The sequence below is a fragment of the Piliocolobus tephrosceles genome, chromosome X, assembly GCF_002776525.5.
Source record: "Piliocolobus tephrosceles isolate RC106 chromosome X, ASM277652v3, whole genome shotgun sequence".
Classification (NCBI taxonomy): domain Eukaryota; kingdom Metazoa; phylum Chordata; class Mammalia; order Primates; family Cercopithecidae; genus Piliocolobus; species Piliocolobus tephrosceles.
Window position 1 is genome coordinate 67,583,403 of NC_045455.1, and position 19,350 is coordinate 67,602,752.

Below are 19,350 nucleotides of genomic sequence, written 5' to 3' on the forward strand. Positions count from 1 at the left end.
ATTGCACTCCAGCCTGGGCAACAAGAGCGAAACTCCATCTCAAAAAAACAAAAACAAACAAACAAAAAAAGGTAAGCCCGGACATCCTCTCCTCAAAAAGCTTTCCCTGAACACCAGGAGTCAGGAGTCTCTCATCTGTACCTCTGTGGTTCTGAGCTCCTCATTAAAGTTGCCTAGCAGAGTCTCTTAGGGCAGGGCCTGCCTAACTCATCTTCGTATGCTCAGGACCTTGCCCTGAGCCTGGCTCACCGTTAGGAGCACTAAACATACGCAAGGGCAGGAACCGGTCAGAAGACCCACCCACTCAAGTAGAGGGCCGGAAGGACTGGGGAGGAGGTGACGGGTTCCAGTCACGTCCTCCGTGAACGTGAGACCCCGCTCTTCCCTGAGGGCCGGCCCCTGCCTCCCCGCAGCAGGGCGCCCCTCCACTGTCCTGGTTTACCTGTGAGTGGAGGGGCGCTAGGAGAGTTGACATCGGTTGTGGTGTCACCCGCGGGAGAGGTAAAACGAAGCATGCCCGCCACTCGCGCGAAACCATGGGCAGTCAGAGCCACCCGTGGAACTGGCCCGGGCCGCGCCCTGTCCTTTGGCGCCCCCCGACATGCACGCGAGTGCCGAGCCAAGTTCGTCCAGCGCGGCCCCGGCGTCTGGGGCCCCGGCCCGGAGTAGGGTTGCTCGGACCCGTCGCCGCCCAGCCGCGCCCGCCCGCCAGTCCCCGCGGTACACACCGGTGGGAAGGAGGAGCGCCTCCTGCGCGGGTTGGGCTTCCGGGCTGCCGGCGCCGTCCACTCTCTGGGGTCGGAACGGCGACGCCTGGGCCATGGCTCTGCTGCAGCTGCGGGTGGCGTCCGGATAGCGAGATCCCGGAAGTGCCCTGGCTGCACTAGGTTTCGTTTTCTCAAATCTGGGCTGTCGCTTTCAGTCACTAGCTAGCCGGGAGAAAGCTGGATGTGCAGATAGGGGTTCTCACGCACACTGCTCCGGATTCAAGTCTAGTCTAAATTTGAATAGCTTAAAAAATCCAAACGCCGGGCATGGTGGCTCACGCCTGTAATCCCAGCACTTTGGGAGACCGAGGAGGGCGGATCACGAGGTCAGGAGTTCAAGACCAACCTAACCAACATGGTAAAACCCCATCTGTACTAAAAATACAAAAATTAGCCGGGCATGGTGGCGCGTGCCAGTAATCCCAGCTACTCCAGAGACTGAGGCAGGAGAATCGCTTGAACCGGGAGGAGGAGGTTGCAGTGAGCCGAGATCAAGCCACTGCACTCCAGTCTGGGCTACAGAGCGAGACTCCCGTCTCAAAAACAACAAAAAACCCCCAAATGCCAGGCTTTCCTACTCCACCCCCCACGACTCAGCAGGAGAAACAATCACTCTCCTGAGGATTCCTCCTAAAAACTTTTATCATACTGGCCGGGAGGGCGCGGTGGCTCACGCCTGCAGTTCCAGGACTTTGGGAGGCGGAAGTGGGCGAATCACGAGGTCAGGAGTTCGAGACTGGCCTGGCCAAAATCCCGTCTCCCGGGCTTGGTGGCAGGCACCTGTAATCCCAGCTTCTCCGCAGGCTGAGGCAGGAGAATCGCTTGAACCCGGGAGATCACGGGTAAGCCGAGATCACGCCACTGCACTCCAGCCTGGGGGACAGAGCAAGGCTCCGTCTCAAAAAAAAAAAAAAAAAAAATCATATTGAATTTGGCCTAAATAAGCATATCTTAAAAGGACGCAGAATTAACTGATCCTAAATCCAGTTGCCAGTAGCAAGCCTTTATTTAGCACCCATAGGGTACAGAGCACCATATAAGATGAGGTTTTCAGTGAATCTAACAAACAGGTAGAGAATATAAATGCATATACTTATAGTTAAAAAATAGTTGTTCTGGAAAAAAGACATAAAATAGTTGGTGGTTTGCTGAGGAATTAATCAAAGGAAAACTGGAGGTCTTCCACTTTCAGCAGGTTGTAAAGAAGACTGCCAACTAGGGATAGCAGAAGAGAGAAACATTAAAAAGGACAATTTGTATAGTCTTGACAACTATGAAATGAATTGCAGAAGAGTGTGGGGTCTGCAAAACAGGGAAGTGAGCAGACCCTAGCGGCCAATTATTACTATTATTATTTTTTTGCCCTCCACACAGGAGGATGGAAGAGTATTTCTTGTAGGCCAAAATGAAAGGCCCTGAAGAGACTGACATTAGGGTGTTCCCCAGCAAAATAGCTCAGGTAGGTCATAGAAAAACAAAGAGCCCTTTACCACACACTCAGTTTACAGTAAGCTTTTTGGTGTTCCACACTTAAATATGAGTAGACTACCAAGACCATTAACTCTGAGGAAAGCCTGTAATGTGAACGAGACCAAAACAAACATATAGGGGAAACGAAGAAACAAACTCTGGAGGACACAGATTATGCAGAAAGAATATAGAGATGCATGCATGTGTATGTATACGTGTGTGCATATACATACATAAACATACAAACATCTTCAAGGAGATAACATACTGCAACTATAAGCCAAAATAGGATGCTATTAAAAAATATTCAGAGAAGGGGAGCTCTTAGAAATTAAAAATATGAGACAATATGAGTCTAGAAAAATAAAATGCAACAGATGAACTGGAAGATTAAATTGAGAAACGGTCCTAGGAAAAGGTCCTAGCAAGAAGACAGAGCTGAAAGGTAAGAGAAAAGGTAGGAAAATTAGAGATCAAACTCTGGAGGTCTAACATCTGGAAAACAGGAATTCCAGAGAGAAGAGATGGGAAATCATTAGTTTCAGACTGAATGATCCCACCAGGCACCTAGTACAAAGGATGAAAATGGACTCTTAACAGGGACAGAACATTGAGACAAAGATAAACCTATAAGCTCAAGAGAGATAAAAACATTATGCAAAAGAGAAGGAACAGAATGGCATTCGATTTCCAGTAGTCACCCTGGAAGCCAGAAGACAGTACATTTTCAGACTCCACAGCAGCAGCACTGAAAGCTAGCAGATGTCTTCAAAACTGGGCCTGGAGACCATTAAAGAATTCTATACCTTGCCAACCAAAACAGCAATCAAGTGTAAGGGTAAAATAAAGACATTGTCAAACACACAGAGATTCAAAACATTTACTTCTCATTTTTCCTTTTCAAAAGCTATTAGAAGAGCTTTACCAATATGTGGAAGAGTAAACCAAGGAAAAGGAAAATAATGGGATCTAACTGGAAACAGATCTGACATAAAAGACAAAGAGAATCTCTGGGGTACTGATGGAAGATGATAGCTATGACCAGTCCAGACTAAAGCACATTAAGATTTTAGGAGAAATTTCTCCAAGATAAAACTGACAGAATATCTCATATTCCTGAAGGTCAAATGGACTCCACAGGCAGAGCTTAAGGAAATACTGACTGATCCATAATATTCCCTTTTGCACAAAAATAGTTCCCGTACTGATCAAGTTTTTTTTTTCCCCCACCCACTTCATTTTAGTGCATTGCCTGAAATTCTTGCATCTCTATGGTGAATAAATGGATTTCTCAACTTTCCTCTTCTGTAGGTTGCTGGGCTATGTTTTGCTCCTTTCCCTAGCTGTCTGGTTTCCCAGTCAGCTTGGGCTTCCCAGTCCCCTTTTCCAATAGATAGATGATTAGGGCCAAGTAACCTATGGTAAAGTGCTTATTCTTTCCCTTTTTTCTGTAAAAAAAAAAAAAAAAAAAGATTTGCAAATCATGCCCAGGAGATACCAACGGACTGTTTCAGATTTCACAGTTCAGAATTGTTTTCGTGTGTGTGTGTGTGTGTGAGTGCTGTGTTGTTTTTTGGAGACAGGGTCTTGCTCTATCGCCCAGTCTGGAAGTACTATGGTGAAATCACATCTCATTGCAGTCTTGACATTCCGAGCTCAAATGATCCTCCCACCTCACTCCTGAGTAGCTGGGACTACAGGCACATGCTATCATGTCAGGCTAACTTTTGCATTTTTTTGTAGAGACAGGGTTTTGCCATGTTGCTCAAGCAAGCTGGTCTCAAACCCCTAGGCTCAAGTAATACGCCTGCCTCAGCCTCTCAAAGTATTGGGATTACAGGTGTGAGCTACCATGCCTGGCCTTCTTGTGCTTTTTAAGTGAAATTTTTGCCCAGCCCAATTACTTCTGGCCTAAATAAGCCAAGTTTGACTACTTTCTAGGTTTCCTTTTCAATAACTGTATCTCTAACTCTACCTAGAACGAAAATATTCAAGTTCCTCCAGGTTTCTATTCCCTCTTCTCCTATCTTTTTGTATTGAAAGAGTAGAGAAAATCTGTGGAAAAGAAGATTCATTTCAAAGAGTTTGCCAGAATCTTACTTACAGAAGAGGTTCTCCCTCTCTTCACTCACATGGTTGATGGGACAGTGTTTTATGGATCCAGATATTGCTTCTCCAACAAGTGTTAAAATACTTGGGAGTACCATGCATAAAATTAGTTCCTCAGGTGCTGTTGCCCACCTTGTAGCTCATAATGGTAAATGATTTGCTAGGAATTAAAAATCAATTTTGTAGGTAAAAATGTGAAATTTAGCCCTCTGGGGGGGGCATGAACTAAAAGGTAACAGTCACAAAAGCAATTAGAAACAGCTGAGTTCTGTTATGACATTTGTTTCTCTTAATATATAATTTGTAAATAAATTATAAGTTGTACAGTGGTATTTCATATAAAATATACACTTCTATCCTACTCATGTAAAGTAGCACAGCACTGAACGAGATACCCTATGTGTATGAAAATGTCCTAATTGTGTTCTTGGAATTTCTAAGTCACACAAATAAAATCTGAAATAAAATATGAACCCCATGACAAAGGAAAACGGAGGGGAATTACCTTGATGGACCTAGACCTTCTTTTGCATGGCTTTAATTTCAGCCTAATAAGCTAATTTCACAAACAGGCGTTAGCTACATATTTATAATATTTTTTTTCTACATTTATTAACCCCACATTGGCAGAAGATTTCCTTCTCAGGCACAGTCCCAGCTTCATAACCATAATCCCATGTTAGCTCTGTTCTTGCTTTCACATACCTAGAAAGCAGAAATTTGAAAAGAATCATAAAATACCCTAAATAACTACCAATGAACCAAATTACATCAATTTTCATATTAACATTAACCATCCTCAAAAATACGATCTATTCTCTCACCTGACACCCACCAATTAGGAATGACCTTTTATTAAGAATAACCATTTGAGTTTTATTTCAAATCTACTAAAATGTTAAGCAGGAATCTATCAATATGAGGAAGGAAGTATATTTTGCCAACAGTGGGACCCAGTCATGTGTTGAGGCCTGCAGTGTGGAAGTAGCTGTGGAATGGCTCTGAATTAAAGATGATGTAGCACTCTGCATCATTTATCCCGAGTGGAACTGGGTGATACCTGGTATCTTCAGTCCTTTCAGGCATTCATTCTAAGTGGGAGTAAGAGTTGAAATTTCAGGTGTTCAAAATCTTTTTTTTTTTTTTTTTTGACACAGAATCTCGCTCTGTTGCCCAGGCTGGAGTGCAGTGGCCGGATTTCAGCTCACTGCAAGCTCCGCCTCCCGGGTTTAGGCCATTCTCCTGCCTCAGCCTCCCAAGTAGCTGGGACTACAGGCGCCCGCCACCTCGCCCAGCTAGGTTTTTGTATCTTTTAGTAGAGACCGAGTTTCACCGGGTTAGCCAGGATGGTCTGGATCTCCTGACCTTGTGATCCGCCCGTCTCGGCCTCCCAAAGTGCTGGGATTACAGGCTTGAGCCACCGTGCCCGGCCTCAAAATCTTATTGAATAGCAACAGTTTAGGATAATTGAATATTCTACAGTACCAGATATTTGGGGCTATAGTATATATCTTCTTTAAAATATTTTTCTATTGTAATTATCAGTTTTTGAGACAGGGTGCAAACTCTACCTCTTGCACCCAAGTGATCCTCCCACCCCAGCTTCCTGAGTAGCTGGCCACCACACCTGGAGAACTTTTTGTATTTTTTTTTAGTAAAGACAGAGTCTCGGCATGTGGCCCAGGCTGGTTTCAAACTCCTGAGCTCAAGCAATCTCCCCGCCTTGGCCTCACAAAGTGCTGGGATTACAGGTATGAGCCACAGCACTCAGTCCTCTATTGTTATTTTTCAAGTCACAATTTCCTCAGAATTAAGTAAGCAAAATCAATTTCAAACCTGTTGGTGAAGAATGCCACCAGTGGAAAATTCCTGTTGTGTGTTTCTACAAAAACATTCTGTACCAAGAGATTTGGGCAACAACTATGCTGTTAAATAAAAATAAACACAAAGGTTAGAAATAGCATAAAGTCTGATGCCTTGTGCTTTTGCATTAGAATACCATTCTGTTTTTAATATATCACACAGATTTTGTTCTTTTTTTGTTAATGTATAAAATATCATAGCTGCTGTTAATAGTGGGAACCTATTCAGAAAAGCCCTGTTCTGACACTTTTATATGTTGCTGTTAGAAATGCAAAAATGGGACAAATCCCTATAAAATAGATCAAAATTTATCATTATTATAAATGCATTTGTCTTTTGATTCTGCAATCTCATATCTAGAATTGTATTCCACAGATTCATCTGCATATGTTTCCATGTGTAAAATTATTCATTGAGCATTGTTTTTAATGCTAAAGGTTTGGAAATAACCCAAATATTTGCCTAAAGTGGATTGGTTGAATAAACTTTGGTACACAATAGAATTCTATGTGGCTATAAACAAAAGTGTACAAATTAAAAGAATGAGAAGCTCTGGGTATTAATATGGAAAGACTGCCACAATATACTTTTTTTTTTTTTTTGAGACGGAGTCCAACTCTGTCGCCCAGGCTGGAGTGCAGTGGCATGATCTTGGCTCGCTGCAACCTCCAACTCCTGGGTTCAAGTGATTCTCATGCCTCAGCCTCCCAAATAGCTGGGATTATAGGCATGTGCCACAACATCTGGCTAATTTTTTTTTTTTTGTATTTTTAGCAGTGACAGGGTTTCACTATGTTGGCCAGGCTGGTCTTGAACTTCTGACTTCAAGTGATCCACCTGCCTCAGCTTCCCAAAGTGCTGGGATTACAGGTATGAGCCACCACACCTGGCCCAATATGCTGTTAATCTGAAAAACAAAGTATAGAACAGTGAATATAATATGCTATGTTTTATGGTTAAAAAAAAAAAAGGGGGTGGGGGGAGGGAGAAATAAGGCCAGGTGCGGTGGCTCACACCTGTAATCTCAGCACTTTGGGAGGCCAAGGCAGGCAGATCACTTGGGGTCAGGAGTTTGAGACCAGCCTGGCCAACATGGTGAAACTGTATCTCTACTAAAAATACAAAAGTTAGCCAGGCATAGTGGTGCACACCTGTAATCTCAGCTACTCAGGAGGTGGATGGGGAGAATTGCTTGAACCCAGGAGGCAGCGATTGCAGTGAGCTGAGATCGTACCACTGCACTCCAGCCTGGCGAAAGAGCGAGACTCAGTTTCAAAAAAAAAAAAAAAAAGAATAAAAATGATGACCTAAAGAGAGAAGGTGGAGTGGGGGCATGGGAACAGGAGCACAGTATTTCTCAAGGTATGGCTTTTTTTTTTTTTTTTAACTAAAAGTTTTCACAAAGTAAGTTTAACATGAAGATGTACAGAACCTAATGTTTACTTCACTGTAACAAACAAGCCTTTTGGAGAGGAGATATTGTAAGCAACGAGTTTTGCTGCTGAAGACAGCCATTAGGTACCTTCGTTTCAAGGCTTCTAAAAAGATGATACCATTTCCTCATATTAGCACTATTCCAGTATTGCTCTGTTGCCCACTAGCTGCCAGCTCTGCACATTCATCATGGGATTCATTAATGCCTGTAATCTCAGCTACTCAGGAGGCTAAGGCATGAGAATCGCTTGAACCCCAGAAGTGGAGGTTGCAGTGAGCCAAGATTGTGCCACTGGTGACAAAGTTAGACTCCATCTCAAAACAAAGCAACCAACCCCAAAAAACAGTATATTGTGGCAATCTTCCCATATTAATACACCATTAAATCCCTGCAGTATTCTTTGGACATATCTGCCAACATTTAATTTCACTGATAACTTTCTATCCATACATTTTTTTCAACTCAGGTAAATGAGCTTATTAAAATTTGATATATTTAAATACTTTTCTTATACACCATTTCTTACAGTTTTTAAAAAGCAAATGTTTACTATGTGCTGGCACTGTTCTAAGCACTTTATTTTAATTCATTAGATTCTCATAACATCCTGAGACAGTTATCATTTGTCCCCATATTACAGAGGTAGAAAATGATGTATCAAAGGTCAAGTAAAACATCCAACAGTATACAAGTGGAGGACTGGAATTCTAACCAGATGGTCTGACTTTACAGTCTGTTTATCTTATTTTCCTCCTAATTATGTTAAGTAGCATAGAAAAACAGTTGTTCAGAAATAGGAATCTCAGCCCTTATACTCACATTAAGGAAGCGGCCGACATTTCCTTCTTTTGTGGCATCCAATAAAAACACATTCCCTTTGTTGAACTTTGTTAGAGAATCAGATGAAGTATTCTTGGTTTCACTTAGCAACTCTTCATCACAAAAGACCTGCTGTTTTTGACATGCTGTAGATCTTCCCTCTTGGGGTTTCTGTATTTGAACCTCAATTGCCTTTTTAATATTCTGATTATCCAATGTGGTCGCCTGGTTACATCTGCTCCTTGGTGGAGTTTCTTCTCTACATTTAGTTATATCTATCACATCTGATTCAGTCAGCAGATTATCTTCAAAATCATCAACATGGTTTGAACTTGAGTCCTCTAATAGATATTTTGGAAGGAAACATCAGGAAATATACTTGCTGAGCAATAGTGTTGAAATTAACAACACTAATTAGACGCTAGGTGCTTTAATTATCAATCCTTACAATGTGTTAGGCAGGTAGTATTAATTATATAAAGGAAACCTTGAGTCTCTGAGAGATTAAGAAATTCATCTGACCCACAATAATGAGAACTGGGGTAACAAACCCAGAAATGTTTGAATCCCAAAGTCTGCCTTCTCTATACTACGTAAAAATGCCTTTTTATGAATCTACATCTTGCTTCCTCATTACGATATTTAATCTCTACTCTTAATAAACTGACTTTCTTCTCTTTAATTCTGGAATCTGCACTTAAGTATATTCTAAACAAATGTAACAGAGTGGGTGTTTTGGAGGCACTCTAGGCCTTTACGCTGCCAATAAAAGGCCTAACCCTGACAGAGTCACCTTCCACAAGTCCCAGCAGTGACAACTGTACTGCTGGGGGTTTTGCACATATTAGTGTTTGGTGTTTTACTAGATGACCATTCAATAATTACACTTTTGTAAACAATAATCCTTTAAAAGCAGATGCACTGCTTAATCGTTTTTCTTATCCAATAAGGAAAATAGTTTTTTGAAAGTATTCAAAAGTATGAATATGGCTGGGTTTGGTGGCTCATGCCTGTAATCCCAGCACTTTGGGAGGCCAAGGCAGGAGGATGCTTGAGGCCAAGAATTCAAGACCAGCCTGGGCAACAAAGTGAGACCCCATCTCTACAAAAAAATTAAAAAAAAAAAAGAAATTAGCCAACAAGGGGGTGTGTGATTGTAGTTCTGGTTGCTCAGGAGACTGAGGTGGGAGGACTGTTTGAGTCCAGGAACTGGAAGGTACAGGGAGCTATGATCCCACCACTGCACTCCAGTTTGGGTGACAGAACGAGTCGCTGTCTCTCTTAAAAAAAAAAAAAAAAGGCCGGGCGCGGTGGCTCAAGCCTGTAATCCCAGCACTTTGGGAGGCCGAGACGGGTGGATCACGAGGTCAGGAGATCCAGACCATCCTGGCTAACACGGTGAAATCCCGTCTCTACTAAAAAATACAAAAAACTAGCCGGGTGAGGTGGCGGGCGCCTGTAGTCCCAGCTACTCGGGAGGCTGAGGCAGGAGAATGGCGTAAACCTGGGAGGCGGAGGTTGCAGTGAGCTGAGATCCGGCCACTGCACTCCAGCCTGGGCGACAGAGCGAGACTCCGTCCCAAAAAAAAAAAAAAAAAAAGAAAAAAAGGTATGAATGCATGTCAGATGGAGTAAGTATAAATTACTTATTTTAAAAGAGCCACAAAGCTATTTGGACCACCTAATTCAATGGCACAAAGATATTATACCTGTTTAAAATTAAGGCTCTTAATTTAATCATCACTGTTGTTGTTGGCTGCTGTTCCTACATGTACTCATATTTTAATCATGGGTTACATGTAAGCCATAATGCAACTCTGGATTTTTTTATACAAAAAGTACGTAGCTTTTGACTTTTGGAGTACCCACTATATATATTGTAGTACTCAATGAAAAGGGCAAAAGAACCAAAAGCAACGGTATGCATTGTGGTTCACATGCATGATAAAATAAATATAATACACAAAATCCCCTTTCCCTTTTCTATCAAGGAACTGCCATGTCTCCTCCAATCTCCATCCTTTAATATTAGGTGGAGAGCTGGGGTTGCAGGGGAGAAGAGGCAGCAGTGGCTCACCAATTCTTCACAAATGGACATGTCTCAGCAATGTCGCCTTGTGAAGGACACAGTGAAATGCAAAAGTACCAAAAATAAGGTTTGTTCAGTTGTAATATTAACTACGGCAAGGACTAGTAACTCTGAAACACAAGGACTCAGGGTGGCAATATTTTAGCCTTTTGCCAGAGTCATGCTGAGTATGCTCTGTGGCAGTATTGGCTAGGCAACTGCAGGAGAGTGATGTGTATTTTTAAAGCCATCTACAAAGAGTTTGAAAGTGGCTGCTCTGCACAATGGTTCCAAAGCCATGGACAACACCTGTACACCACAGAGAGTCAGAGTTGTCCAGCTCACCCCTCTTGCCATGCATCAAGTCACTACTGGCAATTAGACCAGAGGCCAGCGAAGTTCTTCTGTAGAAGGCAAAATAGCAAATATTTTAGGCTTTGCTGGCCATGTGGTCTCTATTGTGATTATTCAACTCTTGTTGTAATGTTGAAGCAGACAATATGTAATGCAAACTGGCTGTATTCCAATAAAACTTACATTTTATTTTTTTTTGGGACAGGGTCTTGCTCTATTGCCCAGGCTGCAGTGCAGTGGCACAATCATAGTTCACTGTAACCTCAAACTACTGACCTCAACAATCCTCCCACCTCAGCCCCCTGAGTAGCTAAGACCACAGGTGTGCACCACCACACCCGGCTATTTTTTTGTTGTTGTTGAGACAAGATCTTGCTACACTGCCCAGACTCATGGCCTCAAGCAGCCCTCCTCCTGCCTTGGCCTCCCAAAGTGCTGAGATTACAGGCGTGAGCTACTGCACCTGGCCAAAACTTTATTTCTGGACACTAAAATTGTAAGTTCATATAATTTTCAAGTATCAAAATGTTATCACCTTCTGATTTTTTTCAACTATTTAAAAATGTAAAAATTATTCTTAGCTCACATGCCATACTGAACAAGTAGAGGGCCAGATCTGGCCCACAAACAATAGTTTGCTGATGTCTTATGTAGACAAGTTGTAACCTTTCTGACAAATGCAGCATGTTTATTATGGAATCTAAGAAAATGAGCTACAGGTATTGAGCAAGAGACAGAGAAACAGGCAGAAGAGGTAGGCATTCACAGAAGAAACAAAGCCTACTTTGTGCTCCCTTGGTTTTAGAGTTCAGATGCTCTCGGGGTGGTTTAAATCCATCATTATCTTCTGAAGTGACAGACTCCGAGGAAACAAATTCCTTAAAAAAACAAGGAAGATGTCTTTACTTTCCAGGTCAGGCAAAAGTATTTAGCAGTTAGGCCTCTTTCATCAAGTGTCAATCATCATAGGCCATATGTACTAGATTCGTTTTGAAAGCCTCAAAGCTAATATCATGAGGAGTCTTTAGACTAATGGAGCCAAAATGTGTCATCCCCTTTGACTGTGTACTACTTCTAGGTGCTTTATTAAGCCACAGTTATAAAGACTGTCAAGAAATTCTTTGGGAATTAAAATCTTAATGCATCTGTCTGTATCCCTCAATTCTAATCATCCTCAGTACTGAGAAAGTGTTATTACTAGATTACAAATTTGGCTTCAACTGTAAGTTGTGTAAAGATGAAAAACACTCATTGGCTACTCTCTACCTCAAAGAAAGGTTAACAAATTTGATAGTGCTTACGCATTGTAGACAGTGCAGTCACTTTAAGTAGTAATGATAACTTTAAAAGAGGGGTATATGCTCAGCACAATGCTTGGCAACCAACTAAGTGTTCAATACACATTGACCATATTATTATTATGAAAGTTCTCAGTATGTGAATGGTCAACATGTATTGAGCACTTAGTTGGATGCCAAGCATTATGCTAAGCAAGTTGCTGATGTTTATCTCATTTAATACTCCTAACTCAGAAACATACTATTATCTTTTTACAGATAAAAGAAATGTATGTATGGAGATACCACCCAGCTAGCAGGCAGCAGAGCTGGAGGTTAAACCTCGGTCTGTGTGACACCATGGCCAATCTTTTCATAATTCTGTGACCCTGAGGTAGCTACTGTACCATTACCAGGCAGAGGGCAAATATTTGCATAACACCTAGAGAAGAGTTTTTACTTTTCATCAACAAGCCCTAAAGTAAGCTACCATTATGTCTCTCTCTGTTCTCTTTTCTCTTTCTCTGCTTCTATGTTTCAGTCTCTGACTAATCTTAGTTCACAATGCAAAGGGTACCCTCAGAGGCTACAATGTAAAATATTGTTTTCTGGATGACTTTTCCTTTCCTAAGATTGCATCTCTTCTTTTTCATACATCTTAAAACCTTCGGCCGGGCACAGTGGCTCATGCCTCTAATCCCAGGAATTTGGGAGGCCAAAGTGGGTGGATCACCTGAGGTCAGGAGTTTGAGACCAGCCTGGCCAACATGATGAAACCCCGTGTCTACTAAAAATACAAAAAATTAGCTGGGCATGGTGGCAGGCACCTGTAATCTCAGCTACTCGGGGGGCTGAAGCAGGGGAATTGCTTGAACCCAGGAGGCAGAGGTTGCAGTAGGCTGAGATCGCACCATTGCACTCCAGCCTGGGCAACAAGAGTAAAACTCCATCTCAAAACAAAACAAAAACCTTGTTCTCCTTCACCTAAATTACTCTGTCCCTTTTTTTATATATTACTATTAACTCCTGAACACTTTAGCTTCTCCCACAAATTCTCAGAATGGGATACCTATCGGTCTCAGTGGAGCACACTGTCAGATCATGACCAGCATTCTCCTCATACAGCCAAGCTGGAAACACGCCAACTGCCGTGGATGATACTAAGTAAATAGAACATGGTCCTAGCATTTCCGCAGTCCACCATTCCAAAACAATAAAAGAAATTCTACACACTATAAAGTAACACAAACATTTTGAGCTAAGTAAAGGATAGAAAGGCAATAGTTTATATCTCAGAAGGGCCCCATCAGCTGGGTGTGGTGGCTCACGCTTATAATCCCAGAACTTTGGGAGGCTGAGGCACGACAACTGCTAGAGCTCAGGAGTTAGAGACCAGCCTGGGCAATATAGTGAGACCCCATCTCTACTAAATAAGAGCCGGGCATGGTGCTGTACACCTGTAGTCCCAGCTATTTGGGAGACTGAGGGAGAAGGATTACTCGAGCCCAGATTGTGGCCGCAGTGAGTTGTGACTGTGCCACTACACTCCAGCCTGGATGACAGAGTGAGACTCTGTGTTAAAAAAAAAAAAAAATTAAAAAAGAAAAGAAGGGTCCCATCTACATTTTGCAGTTTTTACCATTTTTTTCCCATTGTGTTGAAAAATGGCTGTCTTGGATTCAGGATCTCCAATAACTGAATGATACCGAATTCTTGAAGTATTATCATATTTCATTTCCCTAAAAAGGAAAAAAAATTATTCTGTATCACTAAAAATTCTTTTCATTCTCTTTATTGAAGTATAGATAATATCCATTATTACATAAATATCCTTAATTATTAGAAATTAACCTAAGAAACATATGTTTACTCCTTTCCCCAAAGTAAATATAATCATACTTTAAATAATTTTTGAAGTATATTTAAAAAAGGAAGAGAACCTATGAAAACTTTGCAGATAAAATGATAGAAAATTTTAAAAAATTGCAAAACTTATGACATCCATAAAAAACCTGACTGAAGTCATATAAGGTAAAATTCCAGAACTGGAACACTGAGGATAGTACATTGGCTACATTTTTAAATGTCCTGGATTTCTCAAAGTGTTAGACTTAACAACTTGGAAGCAAAATGATAAATACAAATGAGGAGAAAAGAAAGAAAGAGGGGAAGCAAAATGAACCAATTGATTGATAATTTAGATTTACTCTGGGTTCTTCAGCTGTTACTTACATAGTAAGCTCCTTGGGATTATTACTGAACTTTGGTGAACATTTCTCAGTTTTAGCAGTTCTAGGATGTGTTTCCAATCCTAATGGGAGAACTTCAACTTCACAATCTGAACATGCAACTTCTAATTTCCTCTTTTTTGAAAATATATTTTTCATAGTATTCTCATCTTTCCCATTTTCATCAATACCATTAGATTTTTCAGTGTTAGTTCTGCTTAGTAATCTTCCTAAAAGGAAAATGTTAAAGAGTTTGAACAACACAGAAGATAATTGCTAACAATAAATAGACATCTCTATTTCTACTCCATGACTAAAGAACCCATAGGTTCTACAATGAAGATAAACACATTAACTCATCCTACAAAACTGTTGCTAGACAAAGACCAATGTGATATTTCTTATCTTCCAGTATATGAAAAAACAGGGTATCTAAAAAACCCATCTGTCTGTTTTGGTAAAATACAAAAGAGAAGAGATTTAGCTACAATGATCCAAAACAAAGATATGGATCAGAAAGTACCCTAGAAAATTAGAGATGACCTCTAGTCATACAATTGTAGCTTTTATGTCTAGTTAAAAAGTCTTTATCATCTGAAACTTACAATTTTTAATAAAAGTACCTATTTAAATATGTGGTGATATGTTCCTAGTGTTGTCATATTAAATTCTGCATAACACTAAAATCTTAAAGTTTATGCATTTTCTTTCAAGGGATTCAATATTATAATTGCCAAGTCCAAATTAATAGCAGGATATTCTTACCCATCATTAGGTCGGAGACATATCTTAGGTATATTTTCTAGCAACAACGATAAAACCAATGATACTTTCTGGACACCGCTTGGCATTTTACAGGTAGCTTTCATCCAACAGTTATTTTGAGAAGTATGAGAGATGAATGTCTAGGCAGGCTGTGTAGAATGTGGATCTGTAAGTGCAGAGTGGCAGGGATCCATACGTGTGACTACTCTGAATTCAGATAACTCTGCAAGCTTTTTCTTGCCCTCTCTGATGTGAACCTGACATTTCTTTTCTTTTTTAAGCACTTGGTCATGTAAACAGATAAATCTGATTTTTTCAGATGAGTAATTTTCAGAACTTGGTTGTTCTGTTCCCTGCTGCCTAGCTGCTAAAACTAAGTCAAGAACAAGTCCTTTAGATTGGTTCTAAAGCCGTGTTTCCCAAACTTTCTCACATAAGGATGTGCACAGAAAATAAGGGGTTTTGCCTGACATGCTGGAGGTAAATGTGTAAGACTACCGAAGGCTGATGTGTTTGGTCCTGGGGGCTGTGGCCCTAAAGAATCAGTAATTGCATGACTGTAACACACTGCTCGGGAAGTTTTGCTCTGCGGCATGGACAACTCTCTGCAGTCCCCAAAATAAAGTGAGTTGCCTAAAGTCACTGACTGAATTATAACATGCAGATATTACATAATTAACTTGTTAAATTCTAGTAACAGCTCAAAACATTGAATAAGAAAGTTTTTGACTAGTAATCTTTACCTTGACTTTACTAGTCATCTAGTATTTTTACTTTTAAAAAGTTTTCTTCCCTTACCCCAAAGTACCTGTAGCCATGCGGACAAAACAAATGTGCCTTGGACATAACAAGCTCTCACACAAAAACCCAAGTGTCATCTCTGAACCTTTCTTTTCTGGAAGAAAGTATGTCCTAAGCATCTCATCTCTTTAGTGCTCAAGTTCCCAGTTCATCTGCCTTTCTCTGATGTTCCTTTTAGATACTGTTACTTTTTACCTTGTTGTAAGCTCTCAACGGCCCTGGCTAGGAAAATGGATATTCAGAAAAGAGGATCCTACCCTAGAATAATTTTAAAATAAACCTTTGCTTTACCTGAATAAATGCAAACAAACGTCCCTCTGTCAATGTCATCTAGGCAGCGTACACCCCATCCCTTCTGCTCAGTTTTGAACACCTGTAGCCTCACTTGAGGACCATGTTGGACAACTCGGTTTTGACACAACTGTCGATTACATTTGCACAACAGGCTGCATTCATAAATGCTGTCAACAAAATATGCAAAAGAGAAAATCAGACACCTCATAAAGCAAAAAGCAGTTTATTGCCACTTCACTGGCACTGACAACTACTGAGGGAAGCAGGCTAAATGTGAAAGCTCTTAGAGATAGGGTGCCTGGGTTCCCATCACAGCTTCCACATTTACTAGCTGTATTATCTTGGATGAGTTATTTAACTTCTCTTTGCATCTTTAAAATGGAGATTATATGACAGTACCTCCCTTATAGAGCTGCTTTGTGAAGATAAAGTGAGTCAGTACCTTGAAAGGTTGAAAATTCCCAATTCTCAAATGAGTTCTAGACAGCGTATTTTTAAATGGAGAAATGGCTGCCCAAAGTAGGCTGATCCTACAGGGGTAAGAGCCAGTCTCAAAGCAGATGAGTGTTTGAGTACACTCCGCATGATGTATATGTGGTCTCTGACTACCATTTCCATAAACAATATACAGGATTTTTATTCCTTAATAATTTAGATTTTTGGTATTGGAACCAAATTAAACCACATTTAACATCTGGTTAAATAAACATATGATTTTAGACTACAATAAAAGGTACCCACCTTCAAAGATATATACACCCTGCAACAAATCCTCAAGGTACCTTACCCAGTAGGAATCTGTCTCTGTAGTCTTTTATATTTATATCCAGTGGTTATTTTGTCACTTGACAAGGGGGAAGTTTTGGCATTCCTTGCTGTCAATTGAAGACATGCACATTTTGTTCTAAAAGGAAGGCAATGGTTGGAGAAAGAATGAAAAAGCACCAAGTTAAGTCAAGAGACTGTCTTGATAAAAGTGTAAATGATGCAATAAAAGATGCAATAGCATTTCGAATAGTTTGGCTCATGAACACTATGAGCTTTTTCCCTACACAGATCTCTTTGAAGGACAGTACCTCCCAAAATTCATAAATAATTATAAACTGCACTGCATCTCTATTTGCTCATGAAATACTTAACTATATGAGTTTAGCTTTTCAAAATCAATTCCTTTAATTTCCCTGCTCAGCACAGAAGCTTATTTGTGAGAATTCTGCTAGTTCTGCTCTTTTACAATGGATAAACTTAAATATGTCAAATTTGTAAGGATGTAGTTTTGCAGATGTCTTAAGTTCTCTTTCACTCCAGTGACACAGAAACAGACTGGGGAGATTGATGCTGGGTATCTGGCTACTATTATTGAATCCTTTTTTCATACTGTTGTGAGGCAGGAAGCTTGCAACCATAAAACTTTATGTACTTTCCCCTCTATTCAGATGATTAACTAATTTGATAGGGAACCATAATTTGATACAAAGTAAGGAACTTGGGGACTCTAGCTGTATAACTAGGTAAGTGACTGCTGGTGAGCTGGTTAAAATCTCTGGATCTTAGTTTCCTTTGCTGAACAAGTGACTTTAAGGTCTTTTCCTCTATGATTCTCTTCTGTATTTTCTCTATTAATTCATACACATCAGAATGGTGGCTGCTTGTTTGCAAGAGAAAAGAACAAGACAACAATCAACAAATTCATTAATTTGGATTCTGTTTACAGATATGAAAATCTGTAATTGTTTTTTCCATGTGATTTTGTGTGCAAAGTTTAAAAAGTACAGAAAAATACAGATAATAAACATCCATATTTTCACTATCCAGAATTAGTTGTCAGCATTTTATCTAGTTATTTTCCCTGTATATATAATTTAAAATATACACACCACATATACACCACATACACATGGTCTTCTTAAAAAAAGTTAAAAAGTAAAGCATTACAGATATAACTAAACTCTCAAGAGATTTAGTGTGGCATCCTTTATGCTTTTATATACACATGTATCTACAAACAATACATTGTGTATTTTTCATTATAAAAAAATTTACTATAGGTATTATTCTATAACTTGCTTTCTTTTGTTCAGTATAATGTTTTTGAGACCCATCCATGCTATATACAAATCTAGTTAATTCCTTTTAACTTTTCTACAGGATTAGGTATTGCTCACTTCATATACAATTAATAGTTTTTCTTTTCTTTTTGGAGAAGGGGTCTCACTCTGTTGCCCAGGCTGGAGTGCAGTGGTGCAATCTCGGCTCACTGCAGCCTCGACCTCCCTGGACTCAAGTGATCCTCCCACCTCAGATTCTTGAGTAGCTGGGACTACAAGTGCGTCCCACCACGCTGGGCTAACTTTTGTATTTTTGTAGAGATGGGGTTTCGCTAGGTTGCCCAGGCTGGTCTCGAACTCCTGGGCTCAAATGATGTTCCTACCTTAGTTTCCCAAAGAGCTAGGATTACAGGTACGAGCCACTGTGCCCAGCCTCTTGGGACAGTTTAATTATACCTGTTTTAAAATCCCTTTCAATTAGATTCAACATTTATCTCTGATTCCTCAGGTGTGAATTCTCTCTACTTGTTGGGATTCATGCTGCCTTCATGATCCTAAACATTGTTGCGTGGGTGCTTTAAATGTTTGTTTGAAATCATACCTTCTGTGGGGTTTAGTCCTTTGTGCTGCTCTACGTTGGGTGCCTTCTCCAACGCTTTGGCTCTGACCCTATTGGTTTTACAGCTGTTAACAAGGTTTTCATTAATACAGTTCCAGGCCCTGTGAGATATTGGCCTAGTTCCCAGTCTTGTGCAGGTAGGTACCTGTTTCTATTCCCTTGGAGAGCCAAGTCCCCAGATGAGGTAGTTGGGTTACATTTAGAGGTAATCTTTACAAAACAAAATACATATTTTTAAATAGAATAAAACAGTGCAGTGAGAGGTTTTCTCTATGAGAGGCCTCAAGGAACTGAGCCAAACTGAGGTAACAGTAGATATAGCTCTCATTTTACACTCCAATTAACTGAGAGGATGGTGAAAACTATTATTATGCTATTTAAATTATTTATCATTCTCTTATTCTTTTTTTGCCAAGTATAGGTAGCTAAATTT

The 19,350-nt window shown here is 40.4% G+C and overlaps 2 protein-coding genes across 8 annotated transcripts in view; both read right to left on the reverse strand.

Annotated features, from left to right (window-relative positions):
* The window catches only part of PHF11 (PHD finger protein 11), a 27,947-nt gene extending 26,732 nt beyond the window's left edge, over positions 1-1,215 (reverse strand). The window contains exon 1 of one of the 3 annotated variants that reach the window (XM_023187408.3): positions 729-1,215. In XM_023187408.3, coding sequence (XP_023043176.1) covers positions 729-822 — 94 coding nt within the window. In that variant the 5' untranslated portion in view covers positions 823-1,215. The other 2 variants (XM_023187409.3, XM_023187412.2) reach the window with 2 other exon arrangements.
* A 534-nt stretch (positions 1,216-1,749) lies between these two features.
* SETDB2 (SET domain bifurcated histone lysine methyltransferase 2) overlaps positions 1,750-19,350 on the reverse strand; it is a 53,759-nt gene continuing 36,158 nt past the window's right edge. For 4 of the 5 annotated variants that reach the window (XM_023187403.1, XM_023187401.1, XM_023187399.1 and 1 more), the window contains 8 exons: positions 17,038-17,154; positions 16,248-16,417; positions 14,395-14,620; positions 13,802-13,901; positions 11,670-11,763; positions 8,464-8,804; positions 6,183-6,271; positions 1,750-5,051 (listed from right to left, as the gene is read on the reverse strand). In XM_023187403.1, the coding sequence (XP_023043171.1) occupies positions 4,934-5,051; positions 6,183-6,271; positions 8,464-8,804; positions 11,670-11,763; positions 13,802-13,901; positions 14,395-14,620; positions 16,248-16,417; positions 17,038-17,154 (1,255 nt within the window). In that variant the 3' untranslated portion in view covers positions 1,750-4,933. The remainder of the gene's footprint in view (positions 5,052-6,182; positions 6,272-8,463; positions 8,805-11,669; positions 11,764-13,801; positions 13,902-14,394; positions 14,621-16,247; positions 16,418-17,037; positions 17,155-19,350) is intronic. The other variant, XM_023187402.1, reaches the window with a different exon arrangement.